We start from the raw sequence: 19,628 nt of genomic DNA, 5'->3' as shown, positions 1-19,628 counted from the left end.
GCCTTAAGTTCATCCAGGCACAACACTGTGGCCCTTATAGATGCTCCAAAGGAGACTGACAAAGTACCTCCTGAGGGTCGCTATCACCTTTCTATTAGTAGGATCCTGGGGACCGACATCGTCTTCAGACAGAATTACTGTGTCTCACTAGAGATGCTACTGCCGCATTGACCTTTGGTATATCTGTAATGGGTTGGGGGGGTTGGGTTTTTTTTGGCTCTTGCATCCCTGTAATATAAAAAAGTGTCTGCCTGGTTATGCATTTACCCTTATCAGGTGGTCCCCATTCCTCTCTGATCACATCCTCAAAGGATAGGATCAGTGTGATCACTGTTTCAGGCAAGGATTTAGAAGATAGGTATTTGCCTTTAGGTTTGTCCTCTAGCACCTGCTCACATTGGATCTGGATTGTGGTTGTAACCTTTTTGCATATTTCAGAGGTGTGGGTGGCTTCTGTTGCTCAGAGCCTGAATTTGAGAGCTCCCCTTCCTCCACAGAGGATAAAGGTGTCTGAATCAGAGGACAAATACCTCTCAGGGTTTTAAATACCTTTCTATTCCTTTTTACTTTTTGAATTTTTTAGCCGTTTTGGCATGCTTTGCAGGTGTTGCCACCTGGCTGTGACCAAGGCATGGTCATTTGTAGCAGCTTACTTTATGCAACTCCTTGACTCCTCTGCATAAGTCTCCCTCAGACTATGTAGACACTGCGCATCATCAGTACATAGGGTATGTGCAGCTACACATCACAGTGAAAAGCAGGCTGCATCCATGCTGTGGTATGTAACAACATGTGTCAGTGAAAGGCTTGGGCAGGAGCAGACAACAGGGAAAGATTCGAGCAGTAGGACGCTACCCTGCTAAAAATAGCAAGGTAGACAGGGAAAGCATTGCTTAGCCACGTAGAAAGCCAGATAGGAAACACGCTCACAGGGTTCAGGTGTGTTTTTACTTGCCTAAGCGCTTCACCAGTCACACTATTTATACCTGTGATAGGATGGTGTGTAGTACATGTATTGTGGAATCATAAGGTGTGTGCAGTGTAGACTGTACCCTCGGTTTCCTCCCCTTCATGGTCCCCCTGCCCAGGGGATGGGGGTTTGAGCTGGGAGAACGGCTGCTGAGTATGAGCCCTGCTTCAATCCTCAAAGAACTTAAGACCTATTTTGGGACTTGGGCAGTGGTACTGGGAGCCCCTCAAGAGTTTTTGCTTTCCAGATCTGTTGTGCCCCAGGACTCACCACCAGGGCTGGCAGAATGAAGTCCTCCTTGTGCATGGAGTTTCTTCCTGCTCTGCATCTCCAGATCAGGGTTTTCTCTAGTGGAGCCCTGGCTTCTCAGGGCAAACGTAGGGGGGAGGGAACACAACATGTCTGTCTGACTCAGTGCCCCACGCCCTAGTGAAAAGTTGGGCTGATTGAGAACAAGCAGGGTACAATTCACCTTCTGAAGAGCCTGGAAAGCTGCCTCACAAATAGAACAGTGTTTGGTATCAACTCACTGTTCCCGCTACAGCTCTGCCATGTCTGAGAGGGGGCTGAGAAGTTGGCAGGAAGGCGCTGCAGTGCTGGTGCTGGATGGCTGAAAACACCCCACTAAATGCCTGATCCAGGAGACGAAGAAGAAAGGCTGCTCGCTACTGCCCAAAAAACACAGATAAAATGAAGCCAACAAAGAAAGGGGAACAAAGTGACCTGCCCTTGGACTGCTACTGGATAAGGGGATGTGGTTAGCATGGGCTGTCTACAGCTTTTGAACTGTTTCCTCCAAGGGCAGACATATCAGAGTTCTGGGAGATGCTGACTTTCAGAATTCCTTTCCTGACTCCTGTGCCAACCATTATACCGGGGTACTAGGTGTGTCAGGGGAATGTTGGGGAAGGAACAAGGTACAACTGCTATCTGCATAGTCTCAGCCTGCATATGGTCCATTAGGGTAAATCAGGGTAGCTCATAGGCTGCTGTAATTTATGACAGTGAAGGGGTCAGAGCAGCTGTAGACTGAGAATCGGAGTGGAGGAACCTGCACCGTTGCCCCTTCCTGTTCCAAGTTGATCTTAGTGCGGGAGATAAACTGGCTCAGTTTTCAAGTCATAATGCATTAACCAAAGTGTGCGGAAGGATCATTTCCCAAAGCTATAAGCCTCTGCAGTTATGAAATAATCTAGAAAACGGGCATTTATATAAAAATTAATTAATGAATTGATACACAAGGTTGTCAGATGCTAGATGACAGGAGAAAAGCTTCCTGATGTGGCCCATTTTACTACCAGCAGAGTGACACTTAACTGCTATGGTTACACTAAAAGACAGATTAAATTGATGTTTTCAAATAATTGGGTATGATGCAAACTAGCAGGATGAGGTTACCTGATGACCAATGAATGTATTCATGAATATGAAAAGACTGAATGTCATACTACATATTTATATGCAGATGAACTATGAATTCTGAGTTAGGATTTTGTATTCACTGTGTTTGTAATGTGATGTCAAGGAACTACCGACATGGCAAGTAAACAAACTGGCCCGGCCCGCCAGGGTACTTACCCTGATGAGCCGCGTGCCAGACGTTGCCGGCCCCTGACTTAGATTAATCCCTCTCCACGTACACCAGGGCTAAAAGGGAAATACTGTTAGTTTCAAACAAGTGTACAACTGAAGCAAACATGAACAAAATCTATATATTTAAGCTATAATCTATTACAGATATGAATGTTCATTTCTTTATAAAAATTCAATATGCTTACTATTAAATAAAATAAATGCTGTGAAGAAACAAAATGTGACAATAATAGGTCTAGACAATTTGACAAATACCAAATCAAGTACAAACAAGAAGAATTTCAAACAATGACTTAATAGGAATGTCCACATGATACAGAAGAAAAAATTAATAAAATGATTTAAATCACGCTAAATAAATAGGCACTTCAATAAAGTACATATTTACACTGGCATTCTGAATGCTAGGGCATCACAAAGATGTATGGCTTTATTACAATAGATGGAAAATGGCAACTACTTAGAACCCAGTGCCAACATGGATTATAACAAATCCAGTGAGTATTTTGTTTTTCAATTATTCATAGAAAATTTAATCCTGATTAAGTATCCTTGGGCAGGAATACATGAGTAGTTGATGACTGAAACCAACATTTATTTGAAATGCTTCTGTTAATTTAATCTGTGTATATGGCTTAATTATGATTGAATCCTCAATGTAAGAGAAATGAATTATATCAGGATTAAAATTCTAGTACCACATTACACATTCTTTCCTAAAAAAGGCAAGCCTGCTGTTTTTATTACTAGTGTTGCCACCTCTTTAAAGCCTCAAACAGAATTCTGCCAATCACACTTATGTTTTTAGTAACATTCATCTCAAAAGTGTAATGAATAAAACCCCATTGCTGCTCAAGTTAAAATTTGAACTAATACCTAGAACACTAGTGGGAAAAAAAGTGCTTTTCCTTTTGCACAAATAATGAAAAGAAAGCTTACTGCATAGCTAGCTGTAAATATGTTACAATGGTTTCTAGAGCAATTTTGTTTTTCGGTCCTTTAAATTTAAGCACTACATTTTCTTTTAAGCATTTTCTTTACAGAATAAAAAGAAAAGCAAACTTTTATTCTGTGTATTACACTGATTTCATAACTGGCTTATTTCAGACATGTTTGAGCTCATAGCCACTTAAAGGACTGGATTCTTTTAGGCCTTCAAACTTAATATTGATACAAAGTCATGGAGTTCTTAGAGTGAAAACACTGTGGCTATGAATGGGACAGGTTAGGTTTGTCCTGCTTTGTCGTCATACCTCACAGCACCACATGCATCACAAACAGAGTCTCTATTCAAACGTTCAGATTTTAAATATATTTTCATACTACCAGTTTTATTTTTAAAATCAATCAATGTACCTAGTTTGGGGACTTGTTCAGATCCAGGATCAGTGACGTGCTCTGGTTTTATGATTCAGTTTTTGCAGGGAAACTGATGTAGCACACTGACCTGATGAAAATAGCTATATTTGGGTCATTATTGCATTGTATTCTTTCCTAAATATATCTCAGAAGTAATGTCGACTTTTATGTCCAGATGCCATGGTCAGTGGCAATGTCACTGATGACAGAGAAGACACTTCCCAATATAGACTATGAGACAGAAAAAGTCTGTAGAGGATAACCATGGAGACAGACTGGCAGAGGATAACACCTATGGTAATAACCTAAAGACAAAAAAAAGGAAGGGGGAAGAGAAAGTTAATGCTTTGAAAAAAGAATAAAATAAATCAGTTGACTTTATTTTTATAAGCACAATGAAGCTAACTGCAAATCTTTTGCTCCTGCAACAGTTACAAAGGGTTTGAGCATGGGTCTGGGATCCAGGAACTCTTGACTAGTAATTCTGGAGCTACACTAGCTCAGTAGGTAGCCCTGGACAAGTCACATAACCTCTCTGCCTGTGTCTGCTCTTGGAAAACTCAGTCTTGTAGTTCACCACGACTAAGGGCTAGATCAGGGGTTGGCAACCTTTCAGAAGCGGTGTGCCGAGTTTTCATTTATTCACTCTGATTTAAGGTTTCATGTGCCAGTAATACATTTTAATGTTTTTAGAAGGTTCTTTCTGTAAGTCTATAATCTATAATTAAACTATTGTTGTATGTAAAGTAAACAAGGTTTTAAAAATGTTTAAGAAGCTTCATTTAAAATTAAATTAAAATGCAGAGCCTCTCGGACTGGTGGCCAGGACCCGGGCAGTGTGAGTGCCACTGAAAATCAGCTCGTGTGCCACCTTCTGCACACATGCCATAGGTTGTCTACCCCTGGGCTAGATTCACAAAAGGGACTTGGGTGCCTAAATCTGACATTTAGGTACCATTGGCATTCACAAAACCACTGCTCAGTTGCTGCCTAATTCCATAGGTGCCTACATTTCCACCGATAAAAGTCCATGAGGCACCTAAAATTCTGCCAGTGGTCATGCACAAAGCCACTTAAGTCCTGACACTGCTGAACCAGTTGGAGCCTGACTCTCATAAAAACCTTGGTGGGATTCTCAAGAGGCAGGGCCAACACTCCAGCAGGGCCAAGTCTGGTCAACATGCTCTTAGCATGCCTAACATGCAATGATGGTTGGAGGAGATGCCACTATTGCTATGGCCACATCCCCTTATACTCTGTAGTCCAGTGTTTAGAGCACTCACCCAAGATGTGGGAAGCCTGGATTCAAATCCTTCCTCTGCCCGATTCAGAACCTAGCTCTGCCACCTCCCAAATGAATGCCCTAATTACTTTGTTATAGGAGGGTTTTCTGAGGTGCATCTCTCAATCTCTTCATCTGAAGCTGTTCCACTTTGTGTGAAATACTTACAGAGTCATTGGGCTAGAGAGGGAGTGTGTAAATAACTACAGATCAACACTGAGCATTGCCACATCTAAGTCCCCTTTGTGAATTCAGCCCTTAGATGACACAGCAATAAAATGAGCCTTGTCTACAAACAGCCTCCATCCGTGGAGCTGCAATGGTGGTGATTTATTGGTCTAATTTTCTAGTATAGGCAAGGCCTTTTAATCTCAGTTTCTCCATCTGTAAATGATGTGCATGTTAATAGTTACCCAGCTCACAACGATAGTGTGAAAGTTTACTTGCGTGTGTAGGCACTTTGAGGAAGTTCTATATAAATGTACAGGACATCTTTTTTAAATACTTGTTTTTCTCAGCTAAATGTGACAATATTTTTCTGTATTTTGAATTAAAAGGTAAACAATGTTAAGTAAACAATGTTAAATCTTCATAGTTTCAGAACTGTAGTTGTCCAAGCACAGTGATCAAACTTCTCCAGTACCCAAGAGCAGTGTCCTCCTACAGTGTCCTATCAGGTCTCTACATATCACAAAGCACTGCACTGAATCCTATCTCAAGAGAGCCAAAACTCCCTCGGCATCAAGGTTTTCAGCCAGCAAAAGAAAACTAATGTCCTGACTAATGCAGCTAAAGGAATAAAAACCCTAAAAGTAAATTATGGGCTACATTTCTTCTATTTTTTTAGTAGCATATTTTCTACATACATAATAATCCAGTCTCAGAAAATATTTGCACACTCATATATTCACTGCATTAACCGCAAGGAATGAGAAAACTCTGCTCTGGAATGATGTACTCACCCACCTGCGAATGAGGGTGCACTTTATCTGACAGTGGAAGGCTCCACACACTAGCTCCCAGCATATTAAAGCAACAAGAAAGCCAAAAAAAATCCATCTTTGTTTTTCATTATTAAGACTTTACAAACTGAATTACACATTTGGAGAACATCTTTTTATCCAACGAATACAGTTCAGCTGTGGTTTTCCTGATCTCCTTAGCCACTTAAAGATTTTTTTTTTTTTTTTTTAAGAATTAGCCTAAAAGCCTCCCCAGAGACTTTTTTTACAACAAAGTTGGCAAAAACACAAAAGTTGGTTTTTACTAGAATCATTTTTTTGCTTTACCTTAGCAACTATCTCCCGCTTCCTCCTACAAACTATTACCTTTACATTTTATAAGGCATGCAGAGTTTCAGCCACATGATTCTCATTTGTGTCAGTGAGAGTGGTATGGCTAAAACTCCATGGGTTACTTTGGGAATGTAAAGGTTCGAGGCCTTGGAACATGCGTTTTCTAATAAAAGAAAACCCAACAGAAGGAACAGCTCCTCTGCAGCTTATGCAGAATTTCTAATCAAATCCCACATTCTTTTTATCTTATCCATACATACCTTCTCTCTTTGATAGTCTCTAAATAGCATAGAAATGGTTGCAAGACCTGGGTGGCACAAAAACCACAGGATGCAGCCCTGAAAGAGAATAGTGGCATATTATGATGTGTCGGTACAGAAGTGATATGACAATTAGAGGGATTACGTTTACATGTTTCCAAGTTTCCATCTTGAATAGCCATTGTTCTGCAATCAAATCAACAGAATGAAAACCACACTTTATGCTTTAGGTCACACTTTATGCTTATCACATCAAATTTAACTACTCAGTGTATACTGAAAGAATACAATTTATTTAATCAAATCAAATACTTAATCATTAACTCTCCTATGGAGGTAAAGCATAGTCCAGTCAATAGCATACTGGAAGAATATTTACAAAGAAAATAAGTGTACTTTGGCAAAGGTGATATAGAACTCCCTTTTGAGTGTACTTCTCTCCACTCTGATGATCTGGTAGAGACCACAGGCCAATGACAGAGATAGGAAAACTCTTAGACCAATAAGAAGTCCACTTGCTAAACTGTGGTGTGAATGGTAGCTGTGGTGATTAGTATCTTCAAACTGCTCCCAAATTAGTAAAATACCCTGCAAAACAATAACAAAGTACATTTAGAGTAAATACGGTATCTATGTTACATTCTTTCACATAACTAACTTTATTTATGATAGGACCATGATACCAGCTATCAGCACAAGAGCCGTTGTTCTGTCTTCTTGCCTGAAACTGCCATGCTACCAAAAGCAACAGAGCTGGAACTGTTCCTTTGGCACCAACAATGAACACATTAAGTACAACTGACGTGTCTGTTAGCAGGGAAGGAATCCGATTCCTGACTTCCCCCATTTTTTGAAAAATTCACGCATTTAAAAATGTCAAATAATGTAGTAACCTAGAACAGCAAGACTGTAGCTAAATTCCATTTTCTCCTTTGAGAGGAACCTGATGAGAGAACCACAATCCTGCTTCCACTAAAGAGGGAGTTTTGCCAATTGACTTCAATAGGAGCAGAATTAGGTCCATAGGCACTAGCTCTCAAAAACTGATACCCCCTCCTACCTGAATTAGTATGCTCTCTCCAACACCTTCTTCTGTGACTTAGTGCCTGAGCCACAGTCCATTGAAACCAATGGGAAGACTCCCAATTGATTTCTGTGGACTTTGGTTCAGGCTCATACTTAGCAGGAACATCAACTACTATTAAAAGAGTTCCAAGGCTCCATTTAATTTCTGTTTGGAACTAGTACTAGTTACAAAGATGACCAAAAATCTTGTGCCAGTCCACTTCTGGCTCCCTTCCAATATCAGCAGCCATATGCCGGCAACATTAATTTCCTTCATTACTGTCTCTAGTTTCTCTCTGCTCCTCCACTTCTCTGTTCTTTCTTCTCTATTTTTAAATTACTTTTTTAGGCAGTCCAATAAGATAAAATTTACTATAATGTTAATGATTTATTTGCTACTCTAAATTGACTTTATTTAATTACATTAATTCAGCTCGTCCCAGACCATTTTTATATTTGCAGGACCAATTCTGCATCCAACAAGCTCAAGAATTCTCCTAGATGGATCTGAAAGACTACTAGATATCTCAGGATCCTGAACTGAGGATGCTAAGTAGTAAATGATAGTGGATGTGTTATCATCTGTTACATACTCTTGCTTTTTTGTTATTTTATCTTCTCACATGTTTAAAAAGGATTGAAGGTCTTGATGTTCATTCACCAAAATCATAAAATATTGACATGGGATGTTCCCAGTTCTGTCATACTTATCAATACACTTCTTCCAAAGTTAGTAGTAGCAGCTGCTCAGGTAACAGTAACACAGTTTCTGCACAGTACAGCAAGAAAAGTCAACACAAATACAAACCTGGGTTACAACAACTACTACAGCAATGCCAGTGGATGCTGGAGTGGAATCCCACTGAAGGGGTCTGCTTTGAGATTTCTTCATTCTGCCTATCATCCAACCCATACACAAACTCAGCAATAGGTACAGCATTTGTATCTGACAGACTATGTCACACACTAGTGGGAATCAAAGAAAGTTAATGTAGTCACAACAACATAATGGCAATTCCTTTCTCTAGCAGAAAAAAACCAGAGTAAAGTGGCAACTGTATGGTAAATCAGCTACTGTAAAATGGACATGTCTCAATATAATATTCACTCTTAATTAAACACTATAGACGTTGAAACTGTTTGAATATATATTTTTCATGCTCTGGATAATTCTCTATGTGAAATTTTCTTTAATCAATTGTGAATTACATCATTATCAACATTCCCTTACTAAGGTCCGAATCCTGCAATTAGCTCCAAGCAGGCAGATGATTATATACATGCAGAATCCCACTGAAGACAAGAGACTAAGCCCGGGCTCAAGCATCCACCTTCATGAATCTGTTTGTAAGGTCAGGAAACTAAAACTGAAGTCTATATATCAATTACCAAGTATATCCGCAGCCAGTGGGAGCCATGATTGGCCGGACCTGTGGACGGGGCCGGTAAACACACTGGTCCGGCCCGCCAGGGGCTTTCCCTACAGAAGTGGCGACCCCTGTCTGAGAAACTCTGTTCTACTGGCTGGTGAAATGGCTCATTTTACAAGTGGCTTGACCAGCTGGTGTGTGTCCAGGCTTCAGCGCGGTAAGAGAAAACCCGAGGAAAAACTTGAGCGGTTTTTGTTTCTGAGTTGTTTACAGAATAAACAAAGACTGACTGGGGTTTCTTAACTTTGCTTGTGACTAACCCTGACCAACACTTAATTTGGAGTGTTAGTCCTTGATTAACTGGTTTAACTTTGGAATTTAAATAAACTTTCTTTTTACTACTTTCACTGTGGGAGGTTGCCCATATTTTTGCCTCTGCGTGGCCCCATCTGATGGCTGTGTGTACAAGCACCTTCTTAATCAGCAACTCTGATCCTTGCGTGCATTTGTGTGCTGTCATATCTGCTTACACCAGCGAAGGGATCTTTTTTTTCCTTTTACAACCTTTAACTCCTATTAGCCTTCCAGGGTGCTACTGCTAGGGGAGAGGAAGAAGGATTACTAACTATACTCCAGTCACACATTTATTACCACCAGCACCAAATGAACCACCCAGAAAGAACACTGCTTGACTTGCAGCTCTTGGATTGAGTTTCTGATAGTGCTGGTGTAGCTTTGCTAGATCAATTAGCTCTGTAGTTTTAATGAACTGAGTAAACTTGCCATGGAAGACTCCGAGACGAACAAACTTTGAACTTCACCATGTTTTTAGGCATTATTTCTGTATCACAAACAAATTTAAGTAATTTTCCCACATAAAAGAAATCTTCAAAATATTATGGGCTATATACCCACTCAAGGGATTATATTTATGTTAAACGGTGGTCAGAATAATTTCCTTGATGTTTAGCAATATTAGCAGAACATGAATGTTAAATAATTAAGACCCAAGATACTGCCCCTGACATTTATATGGCATTAAAGGTAGTTTATTGACCCTTAACGATTCTGGTATTTGGAGTGCTCGTTTTGCTTATTTAAAAATTATTTTCAGGCCATTTTAATAAAGATGTACTAAGTTCTATCTTTAAAAACATAAAACCACATTTATCTGAGCAAAATACTATTATCTTCCCAGGCTTGTAGGTGAGGAGGCAGGATGAATGATTTTGGTTATTTGAAATCAAGGCTACCGTACTAGTCAACTGCTTCAGGAACAAGCTCTGACAGCTATTCTGTAGAGTGGCATTATCAACTTCATTATGCCATCAGTATTTGGCTGTAGATATGGGATTCATCTGTCATGGCAGACAAAAATAAAAATCAGGGAGATAACTGAAAACAAAATAGTCTGAAAAATCTAGAAGAATAAGAAAAAGTGACTATCCTGTCCTTCTTAAAGCTAACCTACTAACAAGCTATCCTATCCTTCTTAAAGCTAACCTACTAACAAGCTATGGACAAACAGATTCTCTTTTAATCACAGCTCAGAGGCAGAAATTGTGAAATGTTCTGTGGCATCTGTGTGTGTGGAATACCAGATTGAGAGATGAATAAACTCTCCTGGTAGCTCAGTGTGTCTTACTGAATTGTGGAAAAACAGAAACAGATTAAGTGGATTCTTGGATAAAATCATGTTATTTTTGTCCCCTTTGATAACTTGTTGAGACCAATAAGGTTATCTTACTGTTTGATGAGATTTTTAAAACGTCTATCCCACAGTGGTACCAAAGTTCAGTATAGAGCCATGCACAGGTTCAGCCGGTATGAAATGTACCTGCTTTCTTCATCATCCATTTCTCTCATCAGGCTGCTCAAGATCCAGAAAAATCGCTGTTTGAGTCTCACATACATTCAGAAGCAGGGCTGCCGAGAGCGGGTTCGGGCCCTGGTGAAAATTTTTTTTCAGGCCCACCAGCAAGGGCGGACTGGTTAAACAGGGCCTATGAAGCCAGGCCCGGGCCCCCTTCCAAAAAGCCAGGCCCTGGTAATTTGCACTGGCTTCCCCAACTCTCGTCGGCCCTGTTCAGAAGCTGCCTAAACTTAAAAGGATCCGCTGACTGCTCACAGCGCTTGAAGTCAATGGAACTATTCATGTGAGTGAAGTTGCATGCTTAAACTGTTGTAGAAGCAGGCCCTTAGGTTGTAAGAGATGTTGTAGAAAGATATTGGGATAGCATCAGAACCAGATATCTGGAGTGAAATCCTGGCCCTACTGAAGTCAGTGTGAGTTTTGCCACTGATATCACCCTTTACATAAAAAGTCTGCTTTGAGAGCAGTAACAGCTAGAAGAGATTGTTGCACTCCTGCAACCTACGCTTGGTATTATCCATCCCTCAGAGCTGTGGTTGCATCAGGAAGAAATCTTCCATATTTCTATCCTTTCATTCGGTCCTACTGCTTCCTTTGGAAACTATTACCATACAAAGAAAGGAATAGGGAGGAAAAGTCTCAGAGCCAAAACATCTTTTAAATTAAACTATTCTTAAAGCAAGGAGAACAAGCTACCCCCTTGAATTAAAAGGATATGAAGATCTGATGGGGGTTGCACTGTAAATACTACCCCAAGGAAAGAATCTAAAACCACAGTACATAGCAAACCAACTTATACAGGAAAGTGCACAGCAGTGGCCTTAGCAAAGAAGTTTGGAGTAGTTTCATATACTCCATCTAACCTCACCTCTGGAGGCCAAAGAAAGGATTTAATCACATTGCTGCTGCACAGTCAGTGCAGATTCACTAGTTCAACTGTCCAAAACAGAGAATTAATGTAAGTTACTGTGGGGCCAGCTGCCACCAAGAGGCTGTTAATTCAAACTGCAAGTATTATGGACTCTGGATACTGTTTCTCTTGGCTAATGAGAGACAGTGTACAAAATTATATGCCATGTCATAGTTGCAGAGAAGAAAATATCTGTCACCCTTAAAGCTAAAAACAAACACTTTCATACACATTGATTTGTAAACAATCACACTTACCAAAGTAGTGCAATAATCAAAGACTCCTTTATTTTGCATAGAAATTGAATCTCCTGCTGTTTAATGAAATGGAACTTTATTTACAGGAATTTCCATAACATAATGACAACCTGATCAACAGCTGTCAGATTTCTGGTCACTGAATGGGTCAGAAAGTGGGATCCAGTATGAAATCTTTACAAGTTCTAACCCTTCAGCCTGAACACATTTATATCCAAATAAAATAATCTGATTACAGACCCCTGGTGACAAAACTATGGGTTCTACTTTACCAGGCGTATACTAGTAAGTGTTAATATTCTAAGGTGACATGAGCCTAAAATTATATTTGCATCATTTCATTACACAATTTCAAATTCTTTATTCAGTTTTCAGCAAACATAATCACTTACAAATAAAGTGTATATTATTTCCTTCCTAAAGGCCAGATCATGATCCTTACTCCCACAGGTGATCAGTCAGTAACACAAGCAGTCTCACTGACTTAAAAATATCCGACACTTACTAGCTGTTAGGGAGCCCCTCAGTAAGGTCCAGAGACTGCACTGCAGAATGGGGAAGGTGCTGGATTTATATTAAACAAATGGGAGGTAGATGGGAGGTCAGGGCTTCTCATCTAGCTTTTGCCACTGAGCCTCACTGGTGGAGTTCCTCTCTTGTCTGTTGTATCTACCCGTGGTTAGGTAGGTTTACTCCTCCAGCCAGTAGGTGTCATTGAGTAAAGTGAGCGCTGGATCATGGGCTGTACTAGAGCTCCTAAAAGGATTCCAAAGGACATCCAATTCAGCTGCCAGAGGTCTGTGGAAGTCCAGAACGGCAGGACAGGATTTGTGACAGCTTGTGAGGATCTACTTTGCTATTTAGGTTCTTAAACTGCATGTTACACCTGAGTGCCAGTTTCTTGGAAAGTTTCAGTCAAGTAGAAAGGCAATGTATTATCTTGGGAAAAAAACCCTCTATATTTCTAACCAGAACTTCAGAACAACCAAAGCAGCAGCCGCAGCCTGTGAAGAAGCCAGCCAAGATTATACATAACTAGTACATGTTGGGACAGGATGCTCTAGGGTGTTTTGGTTCCAGTTAGACATTCAGCAAAGCTGGATGAAACCAAGAAAGCTGCTTTGAGCTAATACTGAGTCTTAGGGTAATTTTTTGGCACAGCTCTAAATGTTAAAATGCTTGTGCCATAAAATACATCATTTTCCATTTAAAATCAATTCTATATATAGACGTGCAGCTTCCATTAAATGGATATAAATTTTTAAAACGCATTACTACTCAAGAAAACACGTACTAACAATTTGATCCAGGAAAATGCTTCAGCATATGGATAACCTTATTCATATGATAGTCCCCTAGACATAAATGGGAATATTTGTGTGAGTAAAAGCTATATGCTTAAATGATAGTAAGGTTAGGTTTTAGGGCATTCTTAAATCACACCTTAATTACATAACTCTTAAAAATACCCAGAAAAAAGCCACTATTTTCAAAGAAAAAGTTGCATTTCATATATTTAAAATAAAGTAGTGATATATATATATATATACCTGAGATCAGAATCTGGCTCTAAATGTTAGCATTGGTTAATATGCTTTAACAGATTATTTCTCTACATTACTCTGCATAAATATGTTGAACAAAGTAAGTTTTCTTAAGCATACTCACATTCTGCCAGACTTCCCATGAAAGGTGCCCCTATTCCATCTTTAGCATAACTAATAAAAAACAGGAGATAATAAATGGTCTAAATTAGTTTGTATTAAATACACTGGTCTACAATTTTCGAGAAGTCGTCTGCTTCAGAGATAAAATGTGATATTTATTATGTATTTTGATGTGCTGAATTCAAATATGACAATTAAAACAACTAATTGGCTACTGTTTCTAAGATATTTAAGTTTTTACATTTTATGTCTATGTATATTGTGTAGATAGTAGAGTTTTAATCATAAATTGTAAACCTAGGTCTTTTCATGTGTTTATGGTTGCTTTACATGATAATATTTCACCTGTCCTCTTTATGTAACACTTTAAAAATCAGCAAAAGGGTTATATCAATAAAATTTATTATGAAACAAAAGGCAAAAAACTATTATGGACATAGTTTAGTCCTATTCAGTGTCTACTCGGCTCTTCTTGGCTTGTCTCTTGTATTCATTAAATGGAGCATCTCTTGTCACTGTCCAGCAATAGTCTGCAAGCATTGATGGGCTCCATTTGCCCTGATAGCCTGCCAGGAGATTCCACTGCTGTAGTCTGGAGCCCAACAGCTATGCCTTACTCTTGGGTAGTTCCAAATCCCTGACAAGGTCATTCAGTTCACCTTCTGTTATGAGGTGTGGTTCAGAGGAGGAGGATGGGAGAAAATGTGGGTCCTGTGACATTGATGGTTCAGGACCAGAAGTTTCATCTTCTTCCTTGTCTGACTCAAGTGAGAATGATTCTGGTGCATCAGGAACCGGCAGTCCTTCCAGACTGGGCGTATAGCTGATGGAATGTTTGGATAATGCACAGTCCACTTTTTCTTCTTTGATACATCTTTCCCAACTGGAGACACCATGCAGAAGTAACAATTGCTGGGAGGATCTGTTGGCTCTCTCCAAATCATTGGCACTGCAGAAGGCATAGATTTCCTTTTCCTGTTCAACCACTGGCGAAGATTTGTTGCATAAGTGTTGCAGCATATGTGCGGGGCCCACCTCTTGTCCTGATCTCCAATTTGGCAGCCAAAAGAAAGGTGATAGGCTATCTTAACCATAGTGCACTTTTGGGATGCAAAAATCACTTCACCACAAACATAGCAGATGTTATCTGCACTGTTCACACAAGTACGAGGCATCTCTGCTCACTTTGGCTAAACAGAAATGTGTCCCTTTGCAAAATCAAACACTGACAAATAAGAAAACACGACACTGTATGATTTCTAGAGCTGATATAGGGCAATTTGTTCAGCAGAGTGATGTAAGCTTCGTTATGATTGCATCATCCATGACTTTTAGGAATAACATGATGCAATTCATATCACGTATGACACAATACCAGCTTCAGATTGCATCATTCATTGTTTTGCCTCAAAAGCAAGTACTGTCCAAACCCAGTCATAGATTTATTCATAGATCCAGTCAAAGATGTATTTTAGTCATTTCTGGTTTAAATTGAGATCCCTTCCCTTTATAACTCACTTATCCTCCGCCATTCCCAAGTCAAGCGTCGTATATACTGACCCAATAGCATATCTTGAAAACTAGAGCCAATCAACAATTTTAAGCATCATTTTCGTTCTCAGTGACCCAGAATTAGTAAAGTTGGACTACATTTATTTCAGAAGCATTTTGGCTGTAGAGCAGTGATCTCTCTTCCTTCTTAGAGATACAACTAAGTAACTATATAGTTGTAACAAGTCAACCCTATAAGTTTTGTTACGATCAAAGTTCCCTCTAGTTTTTTCAATCCAAGCAAAGAATAAATTGTTATGTGCACCAAGGTATATGCGGATGTGTGCCACTAGCTGAAATGAAAAACCTAGATATATATTTTTTCAAAAGGTTACCATAGGAATAATTACTCCAGCCACAACAGGTTAGGCATTTTAGAACTCACTACTCAAAGAATTAAATTTAAGTGTAGGAGAAATAAAAATTATGAAATGCATAGACCAGTCAAACTAAAATAACACATTTTGAAAGAATAAAATTACAGAGAATATGTGTGCATTGCAGAAAGTACCAAGATGTAACAACAACAATAATGCAAGTATATGTTGGGAGGTGACTTTGAAAGAGACAGCGTGTGTGTTGGTTGCTCGGGAAGTTTCTGAGAGATGCCATGCGCTGTCTCTTTAAGGCACTCACTCACTGCCTGGAAGGCTCCTTCAGACCTCAGACTACAGCAGCTCTCTCCTGCTCAGAGTCCTGAGCCAGGCTGTCCCCTCTCTCTTGCTCTGTGGAGATGGCGTACAGGGCTGGGGTGAGAGGGACACCCTGACATCAGCACTCCCCTTCCCCCTCCCGCTCTCCACAACCAGCAGGAGGGTCCCAGGAGCAGCTGAGGGAGCAATGTGTCAGCAAAGCAGTGGGGGAGAGGAGCACCTGAACACATGCTGCTGGATGTGCATGGCTCTGCTAGTCAAGTGCGTGGCACTTGAATCAGTCCTGGACGACCACTCGACCACGCAGTTAAGAGGGAACACAGGGTCATGACCATCACTACTTTTAGCTGTACTGATCTCTACCGCTGTCTCCTTCCTCATTTAAGGGAATTTGAAAATGGAAAGACAAGTAAGTAAAGTTACCTTGAGAAATGCAGGTAGTTTGCAAATGCTGAGCCAGCCTGAAACAATAATACTGTTGATAGCACCTTTAAGACAGTATGCATAGGTCCTCCTTTCTTAAGAGTTTGCCATAGTGATTGAGTATATATGCAAGCAGCTACAAAGTATGCTAGGACAAGGAGGAAAAAGAATTCATGTAATCCTGGGAAGAGAAGAAATGCAGTTTAATAAAGTGAATTATGGCACATAAAAAGTACTACCTAAGATAATATTGCTTGTCTTGCAGGAAGAGTAAGTTATGTAGTTGTTACTACGTAGTAACACAAAAGTGATAGTAGAGCTGGATTAGCATTCAACTACTTTCTTTTATCCTTCCCACACAGTAATAGAAGAAAAAAATCTTCATGTGTCAGTTTAGTTCAGTAAGATGGCTGGTCATTATTTGACCTGTAAGTCTTTGTCCAGCAAAAATACCGATCTTGAATATAAAGAGGCATTCTGTAAACAATTTACCTTTAAAAAAATCCAAACATATGTAAGAATTACTGGAAAAATCTTCAATAGTAAATAGTTTCCCATAAATAGGCTTGGCAGAATTTGATTTTCTAAAATAACTTTAACAGATAACATTGATGTTAACTTTTAAGCCTTTTTTTATGTTTACCAATTTAAATGTTCACAGTTGCACAAAATTATTGAGAGGCCAGACAATTATTTAATGACAGTTGAGATTCAAAAAATTAAATCTTTACAACCATTAAAACACATTGTCAGCAGCACATGTCAAAATATACAAAGTAAAATATCCTTAAATCAAATGCTAATGAATTCTCAGCCAATTTTTTCTTACTTTGCCTATCTGTAAATTTCTATCATCATCGCTGGATTTTTTTTTGTCATGTGTGTCTACAGTGAAGTAGAGATTTACCAATATTTACCAATAAAAATTTAATCCCTCCTACCTATAAAGTAAACAATAGCCTAGCTCAATGTGTAGTCAGGAACATCTACAATAAACAGGTTAAATTTTAAACTTTCAAAGAGAAGATCTGAGATGAGGAGAGACATCCAATACACATTTGAGGTAAGCCTGTCTAACCACTGGGTGTCAATCTTACACCACATAAAATGAAGTATGGTTAGCCCAGATAACACCTGTGTCCAACAGAGAAGTTAAAGGCAGAGCTGTGTGAAGAAAGGTAATTCCATTCTGGGGAAGCTTTTGATATTCTGAAATCTGGTTTTGTTCCAATTTGGAATGAAAACCAAAAAAAAGTTTCACAATTCTCAGTGAAAAGGAAAGCCCTGGGGTCCCTGGCTAAGGGGCAGTTCGCCAGGATGGCTGCCCTGGAGCCACAGACTCTGGGATCCCAAGCTGCTAAAGAGCCTGCTTTCTATCAGACTTCTGTTGAAACTGGACCATCTCCACAGAACATTTTGATTTCAACAACCTGTATTCTCTAATGGAAAACCGTTCCGTCACAGAATTTCCAACCAGCTAGTTAAATGGGATAGGAAATCTAGAACAAGCATAAGTGTTCCATGTCTATTAACTAAAGAAGGGACTCTTTGTTGGATGAAGTATGAACATTTGCTAGAGATTAAGATTGAAGGTGGTCAATGATGGACACACACAGGGTGGATGGAACTATAGTCTCCTTAAACCTCAATTGTTAAGAGGCTAATAAGGAGATATTCATTATGAGCCTTATTTAAATAGACCCTTCCGTTTCTCCCATCTAGATTATCCATTTCTCGTCTTTCTTCATAGTTCTTTATTTTATAGGGAAAATATGCATATTGTACCAGATTCTGCCACTTTTACTTGCACTGAGCTACTCCTTACTGCATAAATAGCTCCACTGAAATTGAAAATTTCATACAAACTGATTTACAGGTTGGATTAATGCAATCAGGAACCCTAGAAACACCATGACATGGGGGTTCCCCTCCTCTCAGAGGCAGGTGCACAGGGCCCCTTCCCCACTCCCAACACTCTGTCCCCCCGCTCTGGGAGGAGCAAGAGGACAACCACTACTTAGCTCAGCTGCTGGGCTAAATCTATTAGTGAGTGGGAGGGCATGGGAAGGCATGCCAGGCTCACCGCACTCTTCTTTTTCTGTAACATACTCACCTGTTAGGGTTGTGTTGGTGGGGCCTCCCAAGGCAGTGGGCCCTGGAGTTAACCCTTCACTGAGATATCTAAGACAATTCATATCCCTGCATATGCTATGCTTGGGTCACTTTTTCAAGCTTTTCTTTGTAAACTTGAAGGCTGGATATTTGCATTTTTTTAATGAAAGATGGGACTGCCATAATTGTATGGCTTTAGAAGCTGGGGCCCTAGCTATAGGGGGAATCTTTGCTTTATTCTGTCCTTGATGATTTAGACATATTTAACTGAAATTTCATTGATAGAAAGTTCACACAGTGCATTCTGGATTTCTACCATAAATCTTGTATATTTCTTAAAAAATTACTAGGACTATCACTTGCTCAAAGCCAAAGACCAAAGGAGGCTATATGACATCAAAAACAAGACCTCTGAGATCCAGGGTTTCGTAGATCAGGATGACATGAGAAGCTTTCTTTCAAAGCAACAAAAGCTATATATGGGCCAACCTCCAAACGCCCAACCCCTTTATATTCCCAGGATGGCTCCACCCTCCTCAAGGACAATGCAACCATTAAACAATGCTGGAAGAAGCACTTGGAGAGCCTACTAAACTGCGAATCCAGAGTTTCTGAAGACACCATCAAGTTTATTCATAATGCTCAGCAATGCAACACCTTGCTGATCCTCCATCTTCTGATGAAGTCCAGTGTGCCATCACCCAGACACAAGAAAAAAAATCACAAGGCACCAGGTCTAGACAGCATCTCAGCTGAGATTTTTAAAGCTGGTGGAACAATGCTCCAGGACAAACTTTGCCAAATCCTCGACAAAACCTGGACCTGAGAAGAAATTCCATCTGATTTTAAGAATGTCAACATTGTTACAATATTCAAAAAAGGGGAAAAATCATTGTACGAGAATTACAGAGGTACTGCCCTCATCTGCATCGCAGGGAAGATCCTTACCCAGATCCTACTAAACTGCCTCCTCCCCCTTGCCAAGGAA

General features: G+C 39.8%; 1 protein-coding gene across 4 annotated transcripts in view; it reads right to left on the bottom strand.

Moving 5' to 3' along the window:
- Window positions 1–2,669: 2,669 nt before the first annotated feature.
- GPR180 (G protein-coupled receptor 180) overlaps window positions 2,670–19,628 on the bottom strand; it is a 31,346-nt gene continuing 14,387 nt past the window's right edge. For 2 of the 4 annotated variants that reach the window (XM_030567429.1, XM_030567447.1), the window contains 6 exons: window positions 16,529–16,709; window positions 13,903–13,952; window positions 8,633–8,790; window positions 7,156–7,347; window positions 6,760–6,837; window positions 2,670–4,227 (listed from right to left, as the gene is read on the bottom strand). In XM_030567429.1, coding sequence (XP_030423289.1) covers window positions 4,069–4,227; window positions 6,760–6,837; window positions 7,156–7,347; window positions 8,633–8,790; window positions 13,903–13,952; window positions 16,529–16,709 — 818 coding nt within the window. In that variant the 3' untranslated portion in view covers window positions 2,670–4,068. The remainder of the gene's footprint in view (window positions 4,228–6,759; window positions 6,838–7,155; window positions 7,348–8,632; window positions 8,791–13,902; window positions 13,953–16,528; window positions 16,710–19,628) is intronic. The other 2 variants (XM_030567438.1, XM_030567454.1) reach the window with 1 other exon arrangement.

This window comes from Gopherus evgoodei, chromosome 1, assembly GCF_007399415.2.
Source record: "Gopherus evgoodei ecotype Sinaloan lineage chromosome 1, rGopEvg1_v1.p, whole genome shotgun sequence".
NCBI classification, from domain to species: Eukaryota; Metazoa; Chordata; order Testudines; family Testudinidae; genus Gopherus; species Gopherus evgoodei.
Note: the sequence above shows the minus strand (reverse complement) of the source record. Positions and strands in the feature narration are given on the sequence as shown.